This window comes from Hoplias malabaricus, chromosome 8 (assembly GCF_029633855.1).
Source record: "Hoplias malabaricus isolate fHopMal1 chromosome 8, fHopMal1.hap1, whole genome shotgun sequence".
NCBI classification, from domain to species: domain Eukaryota; kingdom Metazoa; phylum Chordata; class Actinopteri; order Characiformes; family Erythrinidae; genus Hoplias; species Hoplias malabaricus.
Genome location: NC_089807.1, coordinates 26294784 through 26318965, shown reverse-complemented (window position 1 = coordinate 26318965; position 24182 = coordinate 26294784). Strand labels below are relative to the sequence as shown.

The 24182-nt window shown below is 39.1% G+C and overlaps 2 protein-coding genes across 3 annotated transcripts; both read left to right on the top strand.

Annotated features, from left to right (window-relative positions):
• Positions 1–1930: 1930 nt before the first annotated feature.
• Positions 1931–15974, top strand: mtrf1l (mitochondrial translational release factor 1-like). 2 transcript variants are annotated; one of them, XM_066679896.1, is made up of 8 exons: positions 1931–1979; positions 2077–2524; positions 3455–3534; positions 3700–3883; positions 7894–8057; positions 8158–8275; positions 9874–10010; positions 15679–15974. In XM_066679896.1, exons 1-8 carry the CDS (start codon positions 1974–1976, stop codon positions 15883–15885), a joined length of 1344 nt encoding a protein of 447 aa, XP_066535993.1. In that variant the 5' UTR covers positions 1931–1973; the 3' UTR covers positions 15886–15974. The 2 variants fall into 2 exon arrangements, with proteins under 2 accessions (XP_066535993.1, XP_066535991.1); XM_066679894.1 differs by lacking the exon at positions 1931–1979 and having other exon boundaries at positions 1986–2524.
• Positions 15975–18650: 2676 nt separating this feature from the next.
• Positions 18651–22527, top strand: fbxo5 (F-box protein 5). The gene is made up of 5 exons (XM_066679558.1): positions 18651–18821; positions 19999–20666; positions 20769–20859; positions 20964–21143; positions 21938–22527. The coding sequence occupies exons 2-5, from the start codon at positions 20032–20034 to the stop codon at positions 22187–22189; spliced, it is 1158 nt and encodes a 385-aa protein (XP_066535655.1). The 5' UTR covers positions 18651–18821; positions 19999–20031; the 3' UTR covers positions 22190–22527.
• The last annotated feature ends 1655 nt before the right edge of the window (positions 22528–24182 follow it).

The window sequence follows — 24182 nt, the reverse complement described above, 5'->3', positions numbered from 1 at the left end:
TCGGCTCTTTTGGCTCGGCTCTTGGCTCTTAAATGGCTCTTTGTTTTACCACTTATTTCCACTTGTACAGAACAATATTTCCTACATTTTACATGACTATAGGGACAAAATATTATTGTTTAATATTAAAATAATAAATAGTTTTGCAATGGCCAATTATTTTTATGGCTGTCTTGTAATAACTCACTGATTGCACCCACACATTCAATTGTATAAATAACTGTTTTTTTTTATTTAAACACCTTGCTTGTTGTTCTCTGATTGGTTGAATGACAAGCCTTAGAAAAAATGGCTCGGTCTTAGACGGGAACCGACTCTCATCGTTCACTTACAAGAGCCGGCTCTTTGAACCGGTTCGTTCGCGACCGACACATCACTACAAACTCCTCAGACAGTCACCCGGAGCAGGACTTGAATCCACAACATCCAGGGCTTTGGAGCTGTGTGACTGTGCCATCCAATATTCCATATGTAATCACAATAAGGATTAAATATCCTGATTTTGATCAAGTATAGTAATGATAGACTCTGCTTTTGCCAAAAGATGGAATTATAGCGGCAGTATTTAGGAGAATACGCTGTGGTTACAGTTGGACGTGGTTCGTTGTGATCCACTAAAAGAAATCCGCGTTTGTCAATATTTGCTCTCTACAATACACACAAATCAATTTTACATATAAAATGTTTGGACATATAAAAATATAAAATAAATTATAATAAAAATATTTTTACATATCGAAAGGGTATAAATCGTGTTATCTGTGCTTTATTTATACTGTTGCCGTCAGAGAAATAGTATTTTTCTGTTCATGAAAAGTTAGCCGGAGATACGTGTGTATAATCAGACAACGATGATGCTTTTTTTTTTACTTTTATTTTGAAAGCTGCTCCAATCATCAGCTTCACTGGCCTCCGATTCACCGCCAGAATCTGGTTTATAAAGTTAGTTTTTACCAACTCTGGGTTTGAGGTCAGTAGCGAGAGCACAAAGATGGCTAATTACAGTTATTTAAGCGACTTGTATATTTAGGAAAACGCAGGAGGATCTGAGAGTTAGTGGACGTTAATATTAGCTGTGTTCAGGTTGTGAGAATGAGCTCTAAACATGCAGCAAGTTGATGTTAGTCTCTGGCTGTGCCCGAACTGCACACTGCTGCACTGAACAGTGTGTAAAATAATAATATACCACGCTTAGCAGTGCTCTCTGGGTAGACACACATACACACACCTTAAACCCATTGACACCTGTTCCAGAATGTCCCATTGAAAATGCAAGCCGGGAGTACACAACTGGACGTCTGTGTCCACAACGAGGGCACCCTAAAGCAGCCTCATAATAACACTCATAATCAGAGGTGTTTAGAACACAATGTAAAACCAGTGAATGCCAGCACGTTAGTAACGTACTTAAAGCGGAACTACAACTAGTCCTATATAAACCCAATAAGATCAAAGAACGTCTATATGACATTTATCATTACAAATAATGTAAGGTTTGGTGTTAACTAAGATATGATATTTTAAATGCAATATTTAGACACGTTTTGACGATTTTAGGACTACAGGTAAGGTTATGAGTAAAACAAATACATAAATAAAAACCTGTTAATGAAACACTGAAAAATGTGAGGTCTTGTAGTGTTTTAGATGTTTCTAACTGGGTCCTCACCACTGAAAAAAAAATCTGAGTTGGAAAGTTCTTGCAGTGAAACCATTTCACATTAAATCATCGTGTTTCGACATAAAACCTTTCATGTTTATTTCTTTATATGCCAATATATTGTAGAATTAAACGAGACCTATATTGAGTTAATAATGAGACTTAATTGATGTTACTCCAAAGTGCCTAAACATTAACATTTCATACACTATATATCAACAATATATTATGAGGAGAAATGTGTGTAAACATCGAAGACTTTTATTTTGAAACAAGGCAGCAAACGTGGGAGTGTTATAGTGCGGAAACATGCATGGAGGTGAAGTGGGCTCCACTGTGGACACATTAAAGATTGTTTAAGTGTTGCGCACTATAAAGCGCTAATATCAAGGATGTCTTTGTGTTGTCGTGTGCAGCTAGGCGCGGTGAGACCGACTTTGAACACTTTAATCAACAGAAGAGTCTCTAACCCCAGAGAGTGGAGGATATCCGCAGCAAGACTGGACCTCAGAAGAGTTCATATCCAAATTACTGACAACACAACCAGGACCAGAGGTGGCCACAACATCCACACACTGTGGAAACACCGGAGAGAATTTCACACTTCATGCTCTGCACTGAACACAAAGCTCCTGACTGTGGACGAGATCTTTATAAGGAAATCTGTACACAGACACCTCCAGAAAGTAAAGACTGAGTATGACCAGTGTTTCCAGGCTGTTAACTCTGTTGACAGTCACATGGATGACGAGGACTTCAGAGCAAAAAGAGCAAGACTGACAGCTTTAGGACCCCTGGTCCAAAAAATCAGAGAACTAGAGGAAAAACAAAAAGACTTTGAGGAGACTGAAGCGTTACTGAAAGGCAAGAATAGAGTGGGATATCCAAATCTGTCTCCAATTATTTTTTTTTTTTTTATTATTGTAATTTAAAGGAATAGTTAGTCACTTTGACCACCAAAAAGAACCAAACAGCATTGGAAAATGCAGTAAATGTTAATTTAGTATTTTCCTGATTTTCCTATTTTGTGCAGCTAGCCTGAGATTAATTCATTTTGTACTCAGTAAATGAATGAGCTTATGCTCCATGGCAGAGATTCCCATATAGGGGAGGCCAAGCCATTTTAAAATAGGTTTAATACTGAGTATCTAATTATTGCTAAATATATTGGCAATTTCTTAACAGGAGGAAGATCCATTTGAAAATATGGCAAATTTAACTCACATTTCTAACATATCGTCTGGTCACAAGACTGGTGAGAGAAACAAGATGCATGAGGTGTCTCTAAAGGCCTCACTTTTTTTATATATATATATATATATATATATATATATATATATATATATATATAATTATTTTTTTCCCCTGAATATTGTTGCCTGATGGTCCAGATATTGTTTTATAAAAAAATAATTGTGATAATGTACTACTACCTTTTTTCCTACTGAACTACTATTTTAAAAACTACTAGAGGCATGTGCAGGGCATTCTAGGACAAAGTAATATAATACCCATAGAAAAAAATTAGCTATATTCATATTTAAAGCTATCTTACTATTATAACCATTCTATAGAAAGATGCAGGTCATTACCACCACTGTAGAGAAATCCAAATAAGAAAGGTTTTTTTTTTTTTTTTTTTTTTTTTTTTTTTTTTTTTTTTTTTTTTTTAAATAAAAGTTCACCATCACATTGAAGCAGTCTGAATGAATTTGTTTACATCTCAGAGACTAAATTGTACATTGCACTGAAAACTAAAAGTTTTCCATTTTAATGCCTTAACTCTCTTTTCAGAAAATGACCCAGATCTACATGAACTTGCACAGGCAGAGAAGGATGCCTTTCAGTCCGCTGTTCAAGATATCAAACAAGAGGTATGTCGTTGTATATAAAATTGACAAAGACTATATATTTGCATAGTAAAAGAGAGTTTTTTGTGACATCAAAACTGAAGATAACGTAATTTTACAAGTTTTACCTATCTGCAATATTTCACACTTTCGAATATTTAATGTGATATGGCCCTTTGACTGTGGTAGATTCTCTCTCTTCTGATCCCTGAAGAGGAGTCAGATATGAGTGACCTGGTTCTGGAAGTCTCTGCTGGAGTCGGTGGTCAAGAGGCCATGCTTTTCACCGCTGAGATATTCGACATGTACCAGAACTTTGCTGCTTTCCACGGCTGGAGTTTCGACACTTTGGAGTTCATGCCAAGTGACATTGGTTGGTTTATCGTTCTTGCAGTTGATTAATCATCAAATATATTATATAAATATAAATAAATAAGGTTAAATGATACTTTTTTTTGTGCTCCACAGCTCTAAAAACAAAAAATACAGCAAAATATGACCTGTTTTCCTCTTAAACCAAATGTAGTTATCAGTCAAGATAGTTTTATGTCTTTGTTTTGCTTCTTTAATGTAGCACTGGCGCTAGAATTCAATTGTCACTGCAATACAGCACATGGGCATTATCCTGGGGGAAATGAGTGTCACAGAAACAGGATAAATGTTTTGTATAAATAAAATGTGGGGCATAGGGTTACATAGGTAAAATATAAGATAAAGATATAAAATCAATATTTAAATGTGTTTAAAAAAACAAAGTGTCATACACAGTGAAATAAGTCTGGCAGAGCAGTTTAGGACACTTTCAAACTTCATGAAAAGAAGTGCAGATCTTACTGTGATTCATGGAAACAACAGATAATTGAGCAGTGTTGATGAATCCGTTTTAGTATGTGAAATCAAGTTCAGCCATTCAGTGTATAAATTCCACATTGTCCATATGAAGCACATGATTATTCATGCAGATGTTTCATGTGAGCCCATGAAAAAATGGAATACAGAGACTGGCAAGCCAATGGTTATGCCCATAGGTGTTAGCAGTTGAGGAGTGAGGGGAATTTTTCCCCCTGTAGACTACACTTCGTATGAAAATGACTAAAACACTAGAAAATTCATTCATTATCTGTAACCGCTTATCCAGTTCAGGGTCGCGGTGGGTCCAGAGCCTACCTGGAATCATTGGGCGCAAGGTGGGAATACACCCTGGAGGGGGCGCCAGTCCTTCACAGGGCAACACAGACACACACACACATTCACTCACACACTCACACCTACGGACACTTTTGAGTTGCCAATCCACCTGCATCATGTGTTTTTGGACTGTGGGAGGAAAGCGGAGCACCCGGAGGAAACCCACGCGGACACGGGGAGAACACACCAACTCCTCACAGACAGTCACCCAGAGCGGGGAATCGAACCCACAACCTCCAGGCCCCTGGAGCTGTGTGACTGCGAAACTACCTGTTGCACCACCGTGCCACCCACACTATAAAATGTAAAATAAATATATAAAAAGTATTATTGCAAACATATTCAGTAGCCTTTAGCTTTTACTGCATTAAGTTCAAATCCAATTTCCAGAAATGTTGAAACATTTTGTAAAATGCAGTAAAAACTAGAATCTGTGACAAGTTTTTTTTTTTTTTTGTATTTTGTGTATATATAAACACATTTATATGATTTATTATAATTTGGTATCTGCAACACAGTCCAAAAAAAGTTGGAGCAAAGGCATGTTTACCTGAGTGCTACATCAGCTTTCCTGTTAATTGCACTTAATCATTTGGGAACTGAAAATACTAATTAAAACTTTGCTTAAAAATTGGGTGTAACATCAGGCTTCAGCTGCTCAACAGTCTGCGGTTGCCATTGTCTGATTTTGCTCTTCATGATGTGACATAGGAGACAAATCTGGACTGCAGTCAAACTAGTCAAGCATGCACAATCTGTGTCTACAAAGCCATGTTGTTGTAGCAAGTACAGAATGATGCCTGTCTTGCTGAAATAACCATGGATTTCTGTGGAAAAGACATTGTCTTGATGGCAGCATATTGTTATTTATATACCTGTATAATATCATTATGATGATTATATATATATATAAATTATATATATATATATATATATATATATATATATATATATATATATATATATATATATATATATATATATATTCTCACAGTACTACTTCCCTTGTGGGCCAATCTCTACTCCTACCTTCTCCTGGTAGGCAATCTGTAGGGGGTCCATTGCATGTAAAACCTGGGGTCTTAAAAGGTGTAGAAGCAGTCTCTCCAGGGTCTTCATAATGTGCAATGGTAATGTAACAAGACTGAAGTCATTAAGCACAGTGGGGTGCCCCTTCTTGGGCACAGGAAAGAGGCATGAGATAGGGCTTTGATGTCTGCACTCTCAGTCTTGGGGAGTGGCACATGTATATCTATGGGGTTAGGTGAGGTGTTAATAGCTAGACAAGCAGAGAATGAAGTTTCAAGAGTGGGTAGGGGTGGGTGTGTTTGTGACTGTTGGAAATACAGGAGCTGTATTGAAACATGAAGCCGAACAGGTTAGAGAAGATACTGAACTCATTTGCTCTGGCTTATTGTAAGCAGTTCTCTGCTTACAACCTGTAATGGTCTTCATACCATTACAGACCTTGGTTACTCCCCCATACCTTGTATTCCACATTCTGTATTACTTTTTGGTCTCTTGCAAATGAGCTTTTTAGTTCTCCCTCTATTCCCTCTTGTCTTTAAAAGGTGCACTTCTTCTTGTTCAGGGTGTCTTTGATATTGCTGGGTATCCAGGGCTTTTTAATAGCAAAACAGCCTGTAGAGAGACAAGGCTATTGCCTGATTTTTCCAGAGGGGGCAGGGTGTGGTGTTGTATGCATCCCTCACATTGGCATAAAGGCGATCAATGGTCCATTCTTCCTATAGGGGCAGTCTACAAACTGACAAAACACAGAGAGCATTGAATCCAATGAAATATTAAAATAACAGGTGTCCGATTCAGGATCCCATGTCTGCTTTTTGCGGTCCTCCTATTGCAGGACCAGTCTACAGCCAAGTGTGAAGCGGCTGGGATGACAATCAGCACCTCCAAATCTGAGTCTATGGTACTTGGTCGGAAAAGTGCGGAGTGCTCTCTACAGGTTGGAAGTGAGATCCTGCCTCAAGTGAAGGACTTCAAGTATTTCATTGTGTTTTTCATGAGTGAGGGAAAGCTTGACAGGTGGATCAGTGCGGCGTCTGCAGTAATGCGGACTCTGTACCGGTCACGTGTGGTGAAGAGAGAGCTGAGCTGCAAAGCAAATCTCTCAATTTACTGTTCAATCTACGTCCCAACACTCACCTATGGTCATGAGCTTTAGGTAATGACCTAAAGAATGATATTGCAGGTACAAGTGGCTAAGATGAGTATCCTCCAGGTGGCTGGACTCTCACTCAATACTCAGAGTGGAGCCGCTGCTCCTTCACGTCTAAATGAGCCAGTTGAGGTGGTTTGGACATCTGGTCCGGATGCCTCCTGGACGCTTTTCTGGTGAGGTGTTCCGGGCATGTTCAACATGGAGGAGCCACCAGGGAAGACCCAGAACACGCTGGAGAGATTATATGCCTCAACTGGCCTAGGAACGCCTCAGTATACCCACAACCTCCAGGTCCCTGGGGCTGTGTGACTGTGACACTACCTGCTTTGTCACCATGCCACTCCTTTTTAATATCAGTGTGCACATAAAAAAAACTACGTTCCCTCTTGTAGTGGATTTCCTTATTATTATTTTTATTATTAATATTATTTTGTTCTATGTTACTATAATTATCTCCATTATAGATAAAATTTAAATGTTTGTTTATTTAAAGACTAGTATATTTTCAAGTTCATTATTACAGTCGAATCAGATATGAGTTTGGAGTTTAAATGGATGCAGATCACAACAGTGCATTTAATTTGTTTCTGCTCAGCACAATGGTTTTTGATTAATAAAGGACAGTATACTGTACCATATACTGTAATTATTGAAAACCTTACAGAATTTGAACATTGCTGGTGCCATTTTATATAATCTGCTAGATTACAACCCCTTCACAGGGTCCACCTCCATTCACATTCATGCATGTCCTACAGACATATAGGCACAACTTTAAAAATCTATTTAATAGTTGCTTTACAAGTGAACACAAAAGTTAGTAATTTAATCTAGCATCCTTATGATTGTTTGTGTAACTGTGAAAAAGTCTGTGACTATTGACTTCCAGTGGGTTTTTTTTTGGTAACACTAACCTGGTGGCTCCAATTTAAAACTATCGGAGTGATGTATGGAAAAATGCCAAACAATTCATTTAAAAAAAAACAACTGTGATCTTTGGCTCTTTTTACTAGGAGGAGTAAGAAATGCCACAGCCAGTATAAATGGTCCTCTGAGCTATAAGAAGATGAAGTTTGAAGCAGGGGTGCATCGTGTCCAAAGGGTTCCAAAGACAGAAAAGCAAGGTCGCATGCACACCAGCACAATGACTGTAGCAATACTGCCTCAGCCAACAGAGGTGTGTTGTCCATAATGTACCAGTAATATAAATGATGAGGTTTTATAATTAGCTATTTGTTTTATTCAGATTTGCACTAATATTTCTCTTATATTCATAGATTTCTTTTACAATAAACCCAAAAGATCTTAGAATTGAGACGAAGAGAGCCAGTGGAGCTGGAGGACAACATGTCAACACTACTGACAGTGCTGTTAGGATTGTACACATTCCAACAGGTAAAAGAAGCCCACAGAATGCAAATGTGCGCCTTAAAGGAGCAATCTGTAACATTGACACCAAGCGTTTAAAATCGGAACTGTAATACAGTTTCAAAACAGTGAAGGAGAGAGCTGTCTGCCTCCTCGCCAGAAGTGAAGCTCGAACAGTTTGCCAATTTGAGGAAAACTGAACGAACAAGCAAGAGACAAGTTTAAAAACTTGGGCCATAATAGTTAAGAATGTGCCATAATCAACACATTTACACAGAAAAGTATTCATGGTTTGACTAGACATGGCTTGCCTCACTTATCGATTTTCCCTTCCACCATAAATGTCATTTAGGAGGCAGATCATATCCTCAATTTTCGTAGTCAAACTATTTGTTCCAGCTTACGTGTGTCCATTTACGAGTTCTAATGCCATTATCCGCCAGCTTCTTGTATTCACTGTTCCACCTTAGGAGCTGAAGCTAGTGCTAAAGCTTTTGAAACTTTTTGGAGCAACAGTTATTCCACTTTATCAGTGTAAATCGCACAATCCAGTTGTATTATTCAACCAATTATTCACAATTTTCATATTCAAGCATTTAGTTCCACCATAAATAGGTCTGTTTAAGAGTCTTATTTGCTTTTTTCTCTAGTTTCTTATTGAATACTCATTTCCACCTTAAACAGCTATGCGAAACTAAAGCTAGAGTTAGGATTTATAAACAAAACTTGTTTTGAAACACTTTTATTCCCCTTTTTATCTATTTAAAGCACACGACCAAGTGTACATCATGTCACTAAAACATCTACCTACTAGAGAAACGGTTATATTTGCTGTGTACTACCACGCTTGATTTCTCCATTCCACCTTAAATAGGTCAATATTCAAGGCTTTTAAAACACACCAAGGAGAAACACATGAATCTGCATCAATTTCTTTAAAACAAACACACAATGGTATTTACACTTTTCAGTCATGTTGTTAATCAACTTCTTCATACAAAACACAGTCCTAACACCTTTCAACGTTGCTGTGCCTCACTTTCTTTAAATTAAAAAACACAACCTATGGCGTTTACTCCTTTTAATCAATACATAGGCGTCTGTACTTCTGTATTTTTTCAGAAATTATCTGTTCTGTAGTGCTGCTGCTAGTCTGCTAGTCTAGTCACTTTTCAAACACAGGGCCAATTTCCTCTTAGGTTACTCCGTCTCTGGTCATGGAGATTTTTAGGAGGGCAGTGGGGCTTTCTGGGTTCGGTAAAATATAACATTAACTATGTTCACTCTGTCATTTCATGGCTGCGAGACACTGTTTGTAGACCTGGCCACAGGCGGACTGAAAAATCATTAGACAGAGGCCGGGATCATAGGAGCTCCGCACCGGACTGAGCACTTCAAGGAGAATATACTGCTTTAGCAATGCTGAGAGGCAGCATTGTTTTAGCTTTGACTGTTTCCTTAATCTATGATCACACACCCTGGACAATCCATGACTAATTACAGTAATTATCCTACAGATTGCTCCTTTAAGATCAAAATTGCTTTTAACCTCACATTTGATCAATTAATTATGCTATATTTAAAGTTACAAAACTTCCTAATGTGAGGTCATTGTGGAACTGCAGGCATAGTATCTGAGTGTCAGCAGGAGCGCTCACAAATCAAAAACAAGGAGAAGGCCATGAAGGTGCTGCGGGCCAAGCTCTACAGTGCCAAGCTGGAAGAAGAGACTAGTAAGCGCTACCATGCTCGCAAACTTCAGGTACATTTTATGTAAAATACTATTCAGAGAGGTACAGCAGAGTTGTTTTACATGGGGAGGTTTGGTGATGGCATTTTAACACAGGATAGTGTAATGTTTCAGACAGATTTGCATTGAATTGAAGTGCAAATCAGTTGCATCCTGATTCAATAAAAATAAATCCACATTCATTATGCTGCTTACAAAATCTATTCCAAACATTTAATTATAATTGTGTTTACCCCTCACTGTTTACGTAGGTGTCATACGTGAATGCTGTTTGTTATAAGCTAAGCCATTATCTTGGGAGTTTTCATACAGCAGTCATCATTTTATCCACATACAAATATATGTATTCTCATGTATAAATATACCTGAATTAAAAGTAAATCTACATTCCTTGTAAGTTTTATTTGCTGTCTGGCAAAGAAATAATCTCACTCTAATATTTATACTCATTGTCAATTTTATTGTCAATTGTGTAAGGGGTGCAGAGAAACAGATGAACTATAGTCTGATAAAATGGATAATGAGCGTAGAAATTAGGTCATTTTTACCAAATGGCTTCTCAGTGTCTGTCTGTCTGTCTCTCTCTCTCTCTCTCTCTCTATATATATATATATATATATATATATATATATATATATATATAATTAACGTATAAATAAACCGACACATTTTATGATGTAGGCCGAAATTGAGCTTCCCCTCTTTGAAAGACCAGCATCCGCCATATTAATGATCTGTGACCCTGTCGTACCAACAAGGCGTCTTTTCCAGGGACTTGACTAGTGTCCTCTCAATGGCCAGCAGAGCTAGGCTGCTTAAACGGCCTTGGCCCATGTGAAGTGTGTCCGCCTGTGAGTGCTTTGTGACAGTGGAGGGGCTCAGCAGCACCCGCTAGAAACTGCGATAGAAGTCAGAAAGAGTGATAGAAGTCAGTCTCCAAACACAAGCAGCTACAAAAAAACCCACCAGAAAGAGAAGCTCAATTTGTCGCTAGTCGTTTTTAACAAAGAAGTGTAAAAGGTTTAAGAAAGTCTGGTTCAACTCAGAACAGAATGAAAATGTAATGCTCCCATGGATCTTTAAACCAAAGGATCGCTGATTCGCTCATTTCGCTGTCAATCAAAAAGGGATTCAGCCTCAGACAGATCATCCAATCATCATGCAGAAGCTGAACGTCCGGGCCAGCCGAGGCCAGCCCACTGCCCCATAGACCCCCAGAGACGCTGAGCGTCCGATGGGCGGAACAAAGCCCAGCATTTATCCAATGACTCGTCTCGTTTCGCTGCCCTTTGCTGCTTCGCTATTGATCTCTGTGGACGCTCAGCGTCCGCACTGTTTAAATCACTGTGAATCTGCGCGAAAGATTGAGAGGAAAGCCATGTGATAAGAAGCTGATTCTGAACAAAAGTTGTGCGTTGTAGTGCATATTTATTCAATGACATGTACACACAACAGTATATATTTGATCACTTATTTTTTGACATTTTAGGGGAAGCTGAGCTTCCCTTGCAGTCTTAGAGCAATCGCCACTGATATATATATACACACACACACAGGTGCTGGTCATACAATTATAATATCATGAAGAATTTGATTTATCTCAGTAATTCCATTAAAAAAGTGAAACTTCTATATTATACTCATTCATTACACACAGACTGATATATTTCAAATGTTTATTTCTTTTAACTTGATGATTATATCTGACAACTAATAAAAACCCCAAATTCAGTATCTCAGAAAATTAGAATATTGTGAGAAGGTTCAGTATTGAAGACACCTGGTGCCACACTCTAATCAGCTAATTATCTCAAAACACCTGCAAGGCCTTTAAATGGTCTCTCAGTCTAGTTCTGTGGGCTCCACAATCATGGGGAAGACCGCTGACTTGACTGTTGTCCAAAAGACAACCATTGACACCTTACACAAGCAGAGCAAGACACAAAAGGTCATTGCTAAAGAGGCTGGCTGATAGTTTAAATCTGTCGGTCTCTTCAAATACCCTTTTTTATAGTATATTTATTAGGGGTCCAAGCACTGCAAGTGCTGGAGCCCTATTGTTTTTAGTCTGTTTCCTCTTCTTCTTCTTCTTCTTCTTTTTCTCCGATGAAACGCGATGGGCAGCCCAAACCGTAGGTCCTACAGACTTGCCGTTTGGTCAATTGGTAGTAAACCCTCCCGGCGCAAAGTAAACTCAGGTGCAAAGAATCAGCCTGATCAGCCTGATGGTGGCGCTATAGCGACGCGGAACGTATCACTCCCTATTTCTCCTACCCTGTGTGGCGTAGAGACGAAATTCTTTTTTTCCCCTGATTCCTCAGGTCAGACCCTACAAAAAAGCCTCAAGAACCCATAAGCTCCGCCCACGTAGATTTTGAGCTAATTTGTATAATATGCAAAATCGCACACATTTTTGAGCGCGAACTAGTCTCTGGAAATGTACCCAATATGGACATATGTGGTATCAGCAGAATCCTAAGAACCTGAACTTTAATAATTATCAAAAAAAGTTTTTTATCACTACACAGACTACGCCTAAAATCAGGGCTGGAGCTTGCGTTCCAAAAATCAGACAAATACAGCTATAACTCGCAAACGCTTTCTCCGAATGTTACGATACTTCACATGCTTGATCCCTATATGGGTTGGAAGACATAAGTACTTGGTTGTGCAACTGCAAGCATAGGGGGCGCTATAACAACAACGAATTTGTTACACTTCACGGGATTGTCCGATTGACATGCCGATTGGTATGCATGTAGTGGGTGATGTCCTGAATGAGATTCTATGATGATGATGTCATATTCAAAAAAACATGGCCACCATTGGCTAATCAAATTTCTGCAGCTGTTTAATGACCTTAACCAGGTCGTATCATCATGAGACTTGCATGGTATATTCATGGCAGCACTTCTTAAGCCTATAAAAATTTTCATAACGATAGCCACTATGTGAGGCTAATTCAATTTTTTCAACATGCAAATATGGACTATCTCAGCGAAATATAAACATATTGACAAGCAGTTTGCTTTATTGCATACTCTGCATATTTTCTTACAACTTTGCAATTGCAACTATTGTCAAAAAATGCATAGTTTATCCACAATAGTCAGGTATATGAAAATGGAGCTTTTCGCACTCCTCCCTGGAAATTTGTCTTAACAATAAACAACTGGTATTTTTGCAATCTGTATAGACTCCAAGTCAATAATTATTTACAAAAGTTGGAACTTTTGACACGCTGTTGCAGCAGTAATTTAACAAATATGCATGGGCAGGGCTCCATGCACTCTTTGAGCTATAACTACAACAAACTTCACCTAAATCAAACACAACATGATGCACATATGTATGTCATTACTCTGAAGTAGTCTGCTAAATTTTTCCGCATTGCACAGAAAGGGGGCGGTACAATTAGACAACAACTGGTTGCATAGGTTCATAATTGATTACACTGCCACCTAGAGATGCAGTACCAGCAAGATGAGACAGATATATTCCGAAGACCATGGGAAAGGAGCGTGTGCATTTTCATATCATATGGCTAAAGCATTTTTCAGTTTCAGCTGTTAGTTATGTGAAGTTTTGAAGACAAGCTGTACTGCTCTTTTTAAGCAGAGCCTGCTATCACACAGTAATGAAAGTTCCACATTTATTAAATAATTATTAAAGTTCAGGTTAAGATTCTCATGATACAACATATGTCCATATTGGGTTTTGATCCAAGTACTAGTTTATGCTCAAATATATGTCCCCTCCCACTCATCTGCCTGGAGTCTTCTCTTTTTTGCTGAATTCCCCCTCAGCCCCTCCCTCACCTTCTCACACACAGACTGTCACCTCTCCCCCTCCCCTCCCCCCTGCCAGTCAGAGAGGGCCAGAGGACACAGACAATTGAAAACATATCTAAACAAATCAACTATAACATCATGACTGATTCCTTATTTTCGTTTCAGTGTCCATGTTTTCAGCTCCACTGTCCGAAGGAGCACTTTGTAGATCTAACATTACAGAGAGGGGGGCACCTCTTGCTCTGCATACTTTCATTGCTCCCTTTCACGTGTTCTTCAATGGTCAGGACACCTACAAAGCAGATATGCTGAAAATGTATGATCTACTGTCTCTGCCTTTTTTATCTATAATGTGGACCAACAGAGTATATGTGTGTAACCGTTTAGACAGTTAGTGGACACAGGTTTTAAAATTATCCAGCAGCACTGTTCCATCTGATCCACTCATAAGAGCACAATACACACTGACATAGCATCACAATGTCAATATCACTGCAATGCTGAGAATGTATGAGCAACTGTGTTTGAATTTGTGTCTATAAGTTTGACCAATAAAATATATGTATCTCAGTGTGGACAGTGAGTTGACACAGGTGTTAAAATCTCTAGCAGCACTGCTGTGACTTATCACTCTGCAGTGCTGAGAATTATCCACCACCCAAATTATATCTGCTTTGTGGAGGTCCTGAACATTGGGTCAGAATCCAGGGTGAAATTCCAGAGTCAGTTCTGTGCTCTGTGCTGTCTCTGTAACCCACGCCCCATGTTCACCTGTCTGCAGACCAGAAATTCACCCACTCATCTACTACCCCTTCTTCTTACAATCCAGAGCACCAAGGATCACATTTTAAAGCACTACAAAATCTATCTTAAAGTGTGGCTCCTGTATCAGGAAATGTCATATGCTACGCTCCTGCTCTGCAAAGACTGCTCACTTTCACCCTGCTCTTCAATGGTCTGGACACCCATACCGCAGGTATGACTCATGTGTTGGAGTTTTAAATCCCTCAGCATCACTGCTGGACAGAGAATAGTCCACAACCAAACACTGCCAGCAGAGAGTGTCTTCTGTCCACTGATGACGGACTCGAGTACAAGCTACTCCACATCATATCTGCTGTTTGGGGGTCCTGAACATTAGGGTGAGAAACCAGAGTGCAACTCCAGAGTGACTTCTGTGCTCTATACTGTCTCTGTCATCCGCTACTCCTCCATCTCATGCTACACCTCCAAAGACATGCCAGAACAGCATGGAACACCTTACACACACTACACAAACTTCCCCAAAATCCCCTACTATCTCAGGACAGCTCATACGCTAGCACATTGTTCTTCTACCAGCGAATACCAGCTTGGACCCCGGGAATTGTCGCTTGCGGCTATATTTATATTTTTAATTGTATAGCATCCCTACTTCATTCATTCATTATCTGTAACCGCTTATCCCATTCAGGGTCGCGGTGGGTCCAGAGCCTACCTGGAATCATTGGGCGCAAGGCGGGGAATACACCCTGGAGGGGGGGCCAGTCCTTCACAGGGCAACACAGACACACACACACACACACATTCACTCACACACTCACACCTACGGACACTTTGGAGTCGCCAATCCACCTACCAACGTGTGTGGACCGTGGGAGGAAACCGGAGCACCCGGAGGAAACCCACGGGGAGAATACACCAACTCCTCACAGACAGTCACCCGGAGCGGGAATCAAACCCACACACTACCTGCGGCACTACCTGCTGCGCCACCGTGCCGCCCTATCCCTACTATCCCTTACAAAAAATGTGTTTTGTAAGAAATCCTTGTGTTTTGTATTTAGGTATTTATTTGGATATTTCTTGTGACACTACATTGTCAATATATTTTGACCCTTTTTTAACAGATTGGAACCAAAGGCAGATCAGAAAAAATCAGGACTTACAACTGTGCCCAGGATAGAGTCACGGATCATCGGATTGGGAAAACTCTGCATGGTGTACAAGAATTTATTTTGGGAGAAGATCTTCTGGATGAGATGAGTTCAGCTTTACAAGAGTTTTCTGACCAAGAAGCTCTCATGGACATTTTGGAAGACAATGGCTCGTACTGATATTTATATCTGTATTATTTGGACATTATTTTAAAAATTAGAAATAAATGCCCTTTTTTGAACAATGTGAACCATTATGATACTTAATCAATAAAATGTTATATTACTGTCAGAGGACAGGTTTAACTTCATTATCAGCATAAATATTCTACCATTTTACAATATTTCTTTCTATAAACAGTATTGAAAGGACATAAACCCCTTCTGCTGATTGGGGCTATGGAGCAATGGAACTGCATATTTGTCACATGAACTCACTTATTTCTCATGGCTGAGAGCCATTAAAAAATCCTCCACCCTAAAACCCCACTAAAACAGTAAAAACGTCAGCCACCGCTTAAGTGGCCGAACTAACTATTGCTGTTATCAGTTTGAAAAAGATGTTTGTAGAACAAGTGTGCACAAACATTTGGCTGTATAGTTTTTATAGGAAGCAGGGGTTTCTGTCGTTTTTCAGCTTCTTTTTCAGAAACAAATCTTAGTCTATCCTGACATCTAGTGGTTGTTAATAGAATCGTATTGCTTCGTGTAGAAACTGTTTTCAAGCAGCTGTGCTGATGTATATTATATTGCGGTATTTCTGTGTAAACATAGGGTTCTCATTGGTAGAATATGAAAATGGCCAGTATAATAACAAAATACTATTCACAAACTTCGTGAAGTCACTGAAAGAAAACATAAAATAATTGAAATAGGGTTGCTGTTACTCATACAGATGGTCTCAACACTTATTTACATTGTTTTAGATAATACAAGTGTGTTGGGTAATTTAAACCATTTTTAAATATATCATGCATAATTCAGGTATAATTGTTTATTCTAAAGTAACAAACTGAATTTATTTTACTGTCTATAATGACCAGTGAAAATGCACCTCTCCTCTGAGATATATATGCAATGTTGATCATGGTAATATAGTAGTAAATCTGATGGGATATCTCCTCCATGAATGGATTTAAAAACTATTTTTATCCAAATCATATCTGAGGTACTGTAAAAGCATTATTTGGCATTACAGAAACAATTATGCTTAAAAAAGTGAAAGTGTGTAAAACAATGTTTTTAGATGCATGTACATAAATAATATTTGATATATTTCTGAGAGATACATTTATAGGTATAAAATGCTTCAGGTTTCTGCTTACTATCCACTGCTGTGGATATTTCTAGCTCAACATTTCTCTGGAATGGAATATCTCACTTCAAAATAACTATTTAATTATGTCTGCCGTTTAATCTGGTGGAATTACCTTTCAAAGTTTGTGTCAGACAAAAAACATGTCCTTGGATTGCTGGCAAACACAGTTGGAGACTCTCTTTGTGTTGAATCAATGGTTCAGTTGATTTGTGTAAGAAAGTCACTGCTAAAGAACAACAGCTCACCATTGACATATGGGAGATTGCCCTTTATCATGTTAAATGCAGGCCCAGTGGTGACATTTCTATATGGTGGATGAGGTGTGTGAGAGTAATGACTTGTGTTTACTTTGGGCAGTCTGGGCAATCCTTGTCCTAAAAAGTAAGAAGTTCAGTATTTTAAGATGTGTTGGATTACCACATATTTCTCACATTCCATGCTAGGGTGTGAAATACCTCAGCAATGGGCCTTCACTGGCAGAGACCTTAATAAACAAATTCTGACCAATGCACACATTCTTACACAAACACTTTACACTTGTAAAAAAGACACCATGTTGGCAATACCCACTGAAGCCATAAAATGTATAAATTTTTAATGTGCAATCTACCTTAACTTCTATAAATTATATTTGTTAGATTCAACAACTAGCTTTGCAATTCCCTGGAAGAGAATTTGTTTTTAAATAATTTTATACTTGGGGCTAAGTCTGGGCTGTAGGATGGATGACTAATCTCTTGGAATCAAAAGTCATGCACATTGCAATCCTTAATTTTCATCCTGTGTTACTTAAAATGATTTAGATTAAAATGATTTAGTATATACATACATGCACACATCAAACAGTCATAACATTCTGACAATGCAGGAGCATATAGTTCTAAAGTTACAGACTCTAGTGCATTTGTTACTCTGCCTGCATTGTTGGCATCTTACACCCTGCTCTTCAGTGGTGAGTGTCACCAAATGTGGTGGCAACCAAATATATCCAGCCAACAGGGGCCTGTGGGTATTGTCCTGTGTCCACTAATGAGTACTGGAGGACAACCTACATGAACTGTGCAGCAACATAATACTACCACCTCCTCTTCTTCAGGGTGGACAAAGGTAAGTGTGTCTAGTGAGTGGACAACACTGTTGTGTCTGATCCACTTGTATGTGCACAACACTAAGAACTCACCATCAAGTCAGTGCCACTGCCGCGCTGAGAATGATCCACCAACTACATCATACTCTTATTGCCGTGGTCCAGCTTTGAAAATAACAGATTTTTTTTAAACTATATAATTATTACAGATAATGAATGAATGAATTATGACCCAAGGTCCATGGTAGTGAACAACAAAAATGTATTTAATTTTATTTTATACAATTTATTTTACAATAACTGAATATGATCAAGGACAACAACGTTTGAAAATGAATGACTGATTTAAGCGCAGGGCTGAGTGAATGTTCAATGGGGTGGGGGATGAAAAAGGCGCTTCTCGTTCTTGTTTTTAAAACCTGCGTGCGCGCGACATTCTCCGGGAACTGGTCTTCTCATGACGCAACGACGCCACGGCGCGACTGCGTGTGTGAGGTTCTATTGGCTGCGCGTGGTTTAAAGGACCTGAGCCCGACGCTGATTGGTTTGCGCGGAGGAGACGCGAAATTCAAAATCGGAGAATTGCCCGCTTCGCTCCAGTCTGAGTTCAGCCCGTGTCCGAGCCAAAGTCGAGATGAGGATCTAGAGCAGAGTATCTAGAACAGAATCGAGGAGAGTGGACACTGCAGCAGAGCGGGGATCTTTATCGAGGTGAGCGTTTTAGGGTGTTTTATGAAGTTTGCGCCATGCGTGTGTTTCACAGCTGGACAGTAGACGTTGCCCGCCGTGCTAAAGCAGCATTAAAGGTACTTTAATCAGCTCCATTCCAGTCTAGCTACTAATAACGTGTGGTCCTGTCCCACACTTACATTAAACTCGATCATGGATTGCACTCTCCTTTTAGAGTCAGATATCCACTAACGTAGCTCAGCTCCAGTCCAGGACTGGGGTTTAACATAAGGGCCCTGGCTCACACACATCCAGCTGAACACGAGGGTTCTCACTCTCACTTTTACTAATTTGAGGTCTTATCAGAGGGAACAGTTTAAGATCTGATCTGTAAATGCAGAGCAACGGCGATGTCAGACCCCGTTTTTGCTCCACTGTCTGGATACTGTTGTGTCCGGTTAGCTGGGGTGTTAGCCGCCTAGCATTCTTAGGCGCGTAAATGTCCTTACACTCAGATTTGGCGCCTAAATAATAGTAATTATAAAACATCCACTTAGATTAGAGTTATGAGGTGATGTTTTAACTGTAACAGAAAAGATAATCTGTGTGTGCAGCTTTTAAAAAAATTATAATAGTGTTTTACTCACACGGAGACAGAATGGAGCTAAGGTAGTGGTAACGTGTGTCCAGAGATATGAGATATATGTATATTATTGCTAGTACAGGGTAATGGGCTGTAGGTTTTATATCACGTTATAACATGCTTTGCATTTAATTCGACCAATAGATACTTTAACAGAAGTGGTCTTAACGTTTAATATAGAGGTATTTCGGCTTGCTTGTGAAATGGTGTGGCCTGCATTAACGGGACCGTGTATAGTTGGTCTCAAATGTGTATTGGCCAAACTTTTCTGAATCTGCAAATAAATCTCACAAAACCCTTTGTGTAATTCACCGAGAGGCATTTAATAACCCTTTCTACGCCCATTTCAATCATTAGCTGCTCGACTCTAATGCTAGTCCACTGTAGCTGTAGAACCCTACTGTTAATCCCCATGTAGTGCACTGTAAAGACAGTAGAGACACTCTTGGAGATTAAGTCCATGTTTTTTTTCTGCTTATTATAATATGACAACAAGCCATATTTAAACGCGTCTGTGTTTGACATCTGTAAGTATGAAAGTGCTAACAAATGACTTGCTCCCTCTTTTTTTTTTAGTTTTCCCGTCCGTTTGGACTTAAATCTATAAATATGAAGTGTCTTGCTGGGACCAAAGGTTCAGCAGCCTCCCTGCTCGTTGAAAAAGAGAAAGTGGAGTTTGTAGAAGTGTTAAAGAGTCGAACAACACCGGGGGAAAAAAGCGCCACCACCAGTTCAGAGCAAGCCGCCATCTCCCGCCCTCAGGTCTGTTCCCAGAGCGGCGCTCACAATAAAGAGAACCGTGGAGAAAAGAACTCTCAGGACGTACCCTCCGACGACGAACTCATCACCAGCGGCTCCAGTTTAGCAGAAGACAGCGGCTATCTTTCTCTTCACAACAGCCAAATAGACTCAGAAACAAGTGCCTCGTTGGACAGATGTCCAGAGCAGAGGGACTCCACAGGTTCCACAGATGACCATTCAGACTCTAATGACTCTTTTTTCTGCCTGCCTGTTCTTAATTTCCAAGAGGATGTATGTAAAGAGCTAGCAAAATGCTATAGAAAAAGCCAGAGTTATGACTTTACTATTGTTGATCACCTGGCTGAAAAGTATGGCCTCCATAATGTCATTGGAGGAAAGATGGGTCTGGAACATGTGGATATTCTCTGTGGTCTCTTGAAAAGAAACATGAAACACATCCTCACCAGGATCCTTAGCATGTTGGGGGACAGTGACTTGATTAGGTAAGTTTGTGGCTTTACGTTAACCATAGATTTCCAGAGTTTACATCACTTATCATGAAGTTCACCACAAATTTGAACACATCCTAAATTTATGTTCTATAGCTGTAAGAAGGTGAGCAAGACATGGCAAAGTGTCATTTGCCAAGATGAGCGCGCTCTTAGGAGATGCAGAAATGCTGAGAAAATGTTGAGGGTGAGCAGTGTATTCTATCCACAGATATTGAAGAAAAAAAAAACATATTCTTATTTTTTAATCTCTCATTTGACTTGTCCTTAATGTTTTTTCTCTTCCCCCAGGACTCCAGTAGGTCAATGGGTACTCTGACCAGAGACTTTAGCCTTAGCAGGGTGGTATTTTCCTGCTTGCAGACAGTAGCATCCTCCACCCCTGTCTCCAAGCCCACAAAAAAGACCCTCACCCACACTGATAGTGCTCTTGCCACACCTAAGCCTAGCCGCATTGCAGAGTTTCATGAGGTGAGAATAAATTCTTATGTAAATGAAGAGAAATACTTTACAAGCTTTTGTACTTTTATTTGCATAATGCTGTGAGCAACATTTTGTACAACTCTTATAAAATTAACATCCCCTCACATTTCTTAGTTTGGTACAAAGACCAACATTTTCATTTTGGCAACAACATTGTGCAATATCATCTTTATGGATAAACCCGTATCTCCATTTCAGACAATGTTTAGTTTACCAAGATATTAGAAAACTGCAACTATTTTTTTATATATTGTGAAAATTTTCAAATGAACAGACCAATAGAAATCCTCAAATTACTTGGAATAATACCCATCTGTACATTGACTTCCATTGATAGTTAAGATTTTCTCATTCTCCTGTAAAGTTTCTATTTCAAGGATGCACTGTCTGGTGAAGCTGAAAAGTCACTAAACGTCTGTGCAATAGTACTCTGCTAGTCGAAGTTGAAAGCTTTTGCTTACTACTAAAGATGGTACAATACCAATTACTTTTTCTTATACTGACTTTTTAAAATCTACTAAGCGTGAGCATGTAAATGTAGGCACATGCCATTATCACACGGAAACAATTCAAAGTTAACAACATTAAATAACATGTTTCCAATAGAGGGCCCAGAATTTGTAGTGATTATAATTACTCTCTAGTCAGAACATTTTTGAGCACATTCATGGTCTTGTTAAGTAGCTTAGTGACATCAAGAAAACCTGATTTTTAGGCTTTTACTAATGATCCTGTATAACTTAGTAATCTGATATTTAACAGTACTTTTTTGCTTTCCCCAGGCTTCAAAATCACTGAAAAGCCATGAGCGTTTGATTTGTTGCCGACGGTGTAATTCTCCAGCACGCTTAGACTCAGCCATGCAGAGAGCCACCTGCATGCGTGTTAGCTGTGCCTTCGACTTCTGCTCAAAGTGCCAGTCACCCTACCATGGCTCCACTCTGTGTCAAAGGGGCGTCATTCGGTCATCATCTCGCCAACACAATGTTGTTGCAGGTTCTGCACGGAGTAAACGCAACATCCATCGGCTCTGAACCATAGCGATTGCTCACGTTGCACCTTTTAATAACACACACATTTTAGGATTTACTTTTATAATAGACTTTTAGGTCAGACTGTTCCTACATTGTCCACAATGTGACGTGATGTGGGTCACTTTGTCTGTGGTCCTTGCACACATTTGTATAGTACTATCATTGAATGCCAAAAAAACAATGTCTGAGAGGATTGAGCAGCCTTCTCAATAGTTGTACTGTGTACTGTTTTATAAGATTTTATTCATATTGTAAATGTATTAATACAATGTTTGTCTATCTCGTCCATGCAAGATGTAAATATTTACATGGCTAAATAAAGAGACATTTATTTTTAATTCTGGACTTTTAATATTGGTTCATGTCATAGGCAATATAAAATACAATTCATTATACTATTTATTTTTTCAGTCAGTTTTCAGTGTATTTCTTCCTGTGAGGCACATTTTTAAGATGTAGGATTTGAAAGATATTTGTAATATAATGGTTTCGGAATGTATCTAGGCATGATGTGGAACAATGTCTTACCCAAAAGACCTGTTTCACACAAATACTTAATTTTAAGCAGGTATAATATACAGAAGACTAAATTCTGAAAATTCTTTAAAATACAGGTGCAGATCGAACACAATAGACAAGCTTGTTGGCAGATAAGTATAGCTTGTCTGACAAATATAGCTGAGATTAAAGTGTTACAAGGGTGAATAAATGTATTTGATTATTCTCAAAATGAGCCAGCATAGATTACCACTTTAAACAGATCAGCATGCCTCTAGGTAATATGAACGAAGGATAGTCACGAGTTTCTAAGCTAGATGGCGCTAAATTCCTTTTTGTTGATTACATTTTTTTTCTCTACAGTTTCAGTTGTACTTAAACCAGATCCACTGACTATACAGGAGCACTATATAGCTTTAATATTACAGACTAGACCATTTAATACTCTGCCTACTCTCTATATCACCCTGTTCTTCAATGGTCAACCCAACACAGAGCAGGTATGTTTTGTATGGTGGATCATTCTCAGTATTGCAGAGGTGGTATGTTAATGTGTGTTGTGCAGGTATGAATGAATCACACAGCAGGGCTTCTTGAGTTTTTAAGACCCTCAGTGTCACCACTGAACTGAGAATAGTGCACCAACTGAAAATATCCAGCCGACAGTGTCCTATGCCCACTGACTTGAGGATGACCAACTGTACAGCAACAGATGAGCTACTGTCTTTGACTTTACATCTATAAGGTAGACAAGGTAGGTGTGTCTAACAGAGTAGACAGTGAGTGGACATAATATTCAGAAGTTCCAGCAGCACTGCTGTGTCTGATCCAATAATAGCAGGGCAACACAAACACACCGCCACCATGCCAGTGTCACTGCAGCACTGAGAATCATCCAGCACCCAAATCATACCTGCTCTGAGAGGGTCCTGACCATTGAAGAGCCATGAGAAATGGTGATAAGAAAGTATTCATAAAAACAGGTGGGCTAATTTCTGTAAACAGTGACTGTTCAGTGTAATAGGCCTTAAAGGCATGGTTCAGATGGCTGGTTCCTATCACCACCAGTGTGAAGCATTTTAACATGGTGTGGTTTTCTTGAAAGATGCTTTTCACATGCATTCTGAAATGGCTGTCTTTGTGGGTAGATGGCTGTCCATCTTCCTACATCACTCTGGTGAGGATGTCAGCTGGCTAACATAACACTAAGTTGGGCATTTAGTGTGGTGAGTTTTTCAGTGATATTGTGTTAATCATAGTTTGAAAAGATGCAGTGATCAGAGCTGGTCCAGACTTACCTGGGGCCATAAGCAAAATTTTAATAAGGGGCCCTCCTACCTGAACTCGGACAGTTGCACCTGACTCTCCATAGTATTTTCCCTCCTTTGGCTTAAATAAACAGCCAAATACAGAACAAAATGAGATGTAAACAAACAATATATATAAATTAACACTAATACAGCACTTAAGGTATAGAAGAAAAAGTAAACGTAGC

Coding starts and splice junctions, on each gene's coding strand:
- fbxo5 (XM_066679558.1), top strand. CDS start 20,032: ATGAAGTGTCTTGCTGGGACCAAAGGTTCAGCAGCCTCCCTGCTCGTT. Junction 20,860..20,963: donor ATGCTGAGAAAATGTTGAGG/GTGAGCAGTGTA, acceptor CTCTTCCCCCAG/GACTCCAGTAGGTCAATGGG. Junction 21,144..21,937: donor GCATTGCAGAGTTTCATGAG/GTGAGAATAAAT, acceptor TGCTTTCCCCAG/GCTTCAAAATCACTGAAAAG.
- mtrf1l (XM_066679894.1), top strand. CDS start 2,053: ATGTCTTTGTGTTGTCGTGTGCAGCTAGGCGCGGTGAGACCGACTTTG. Junction 3,884..7,893: donor GTTCATGCCAAGTGACATTG/GTTGGTTTATCG, acceptor TCTTTTTACTAG/GAGGAGTAAGAAATGCCACA. Junction 8,276..9,873: donor GATTGTACACATTCCAACAG/GTAAAAGAAGCC, acceptor GTGGAACTGCAG/GCATAGTATCTGAGTGTCAG.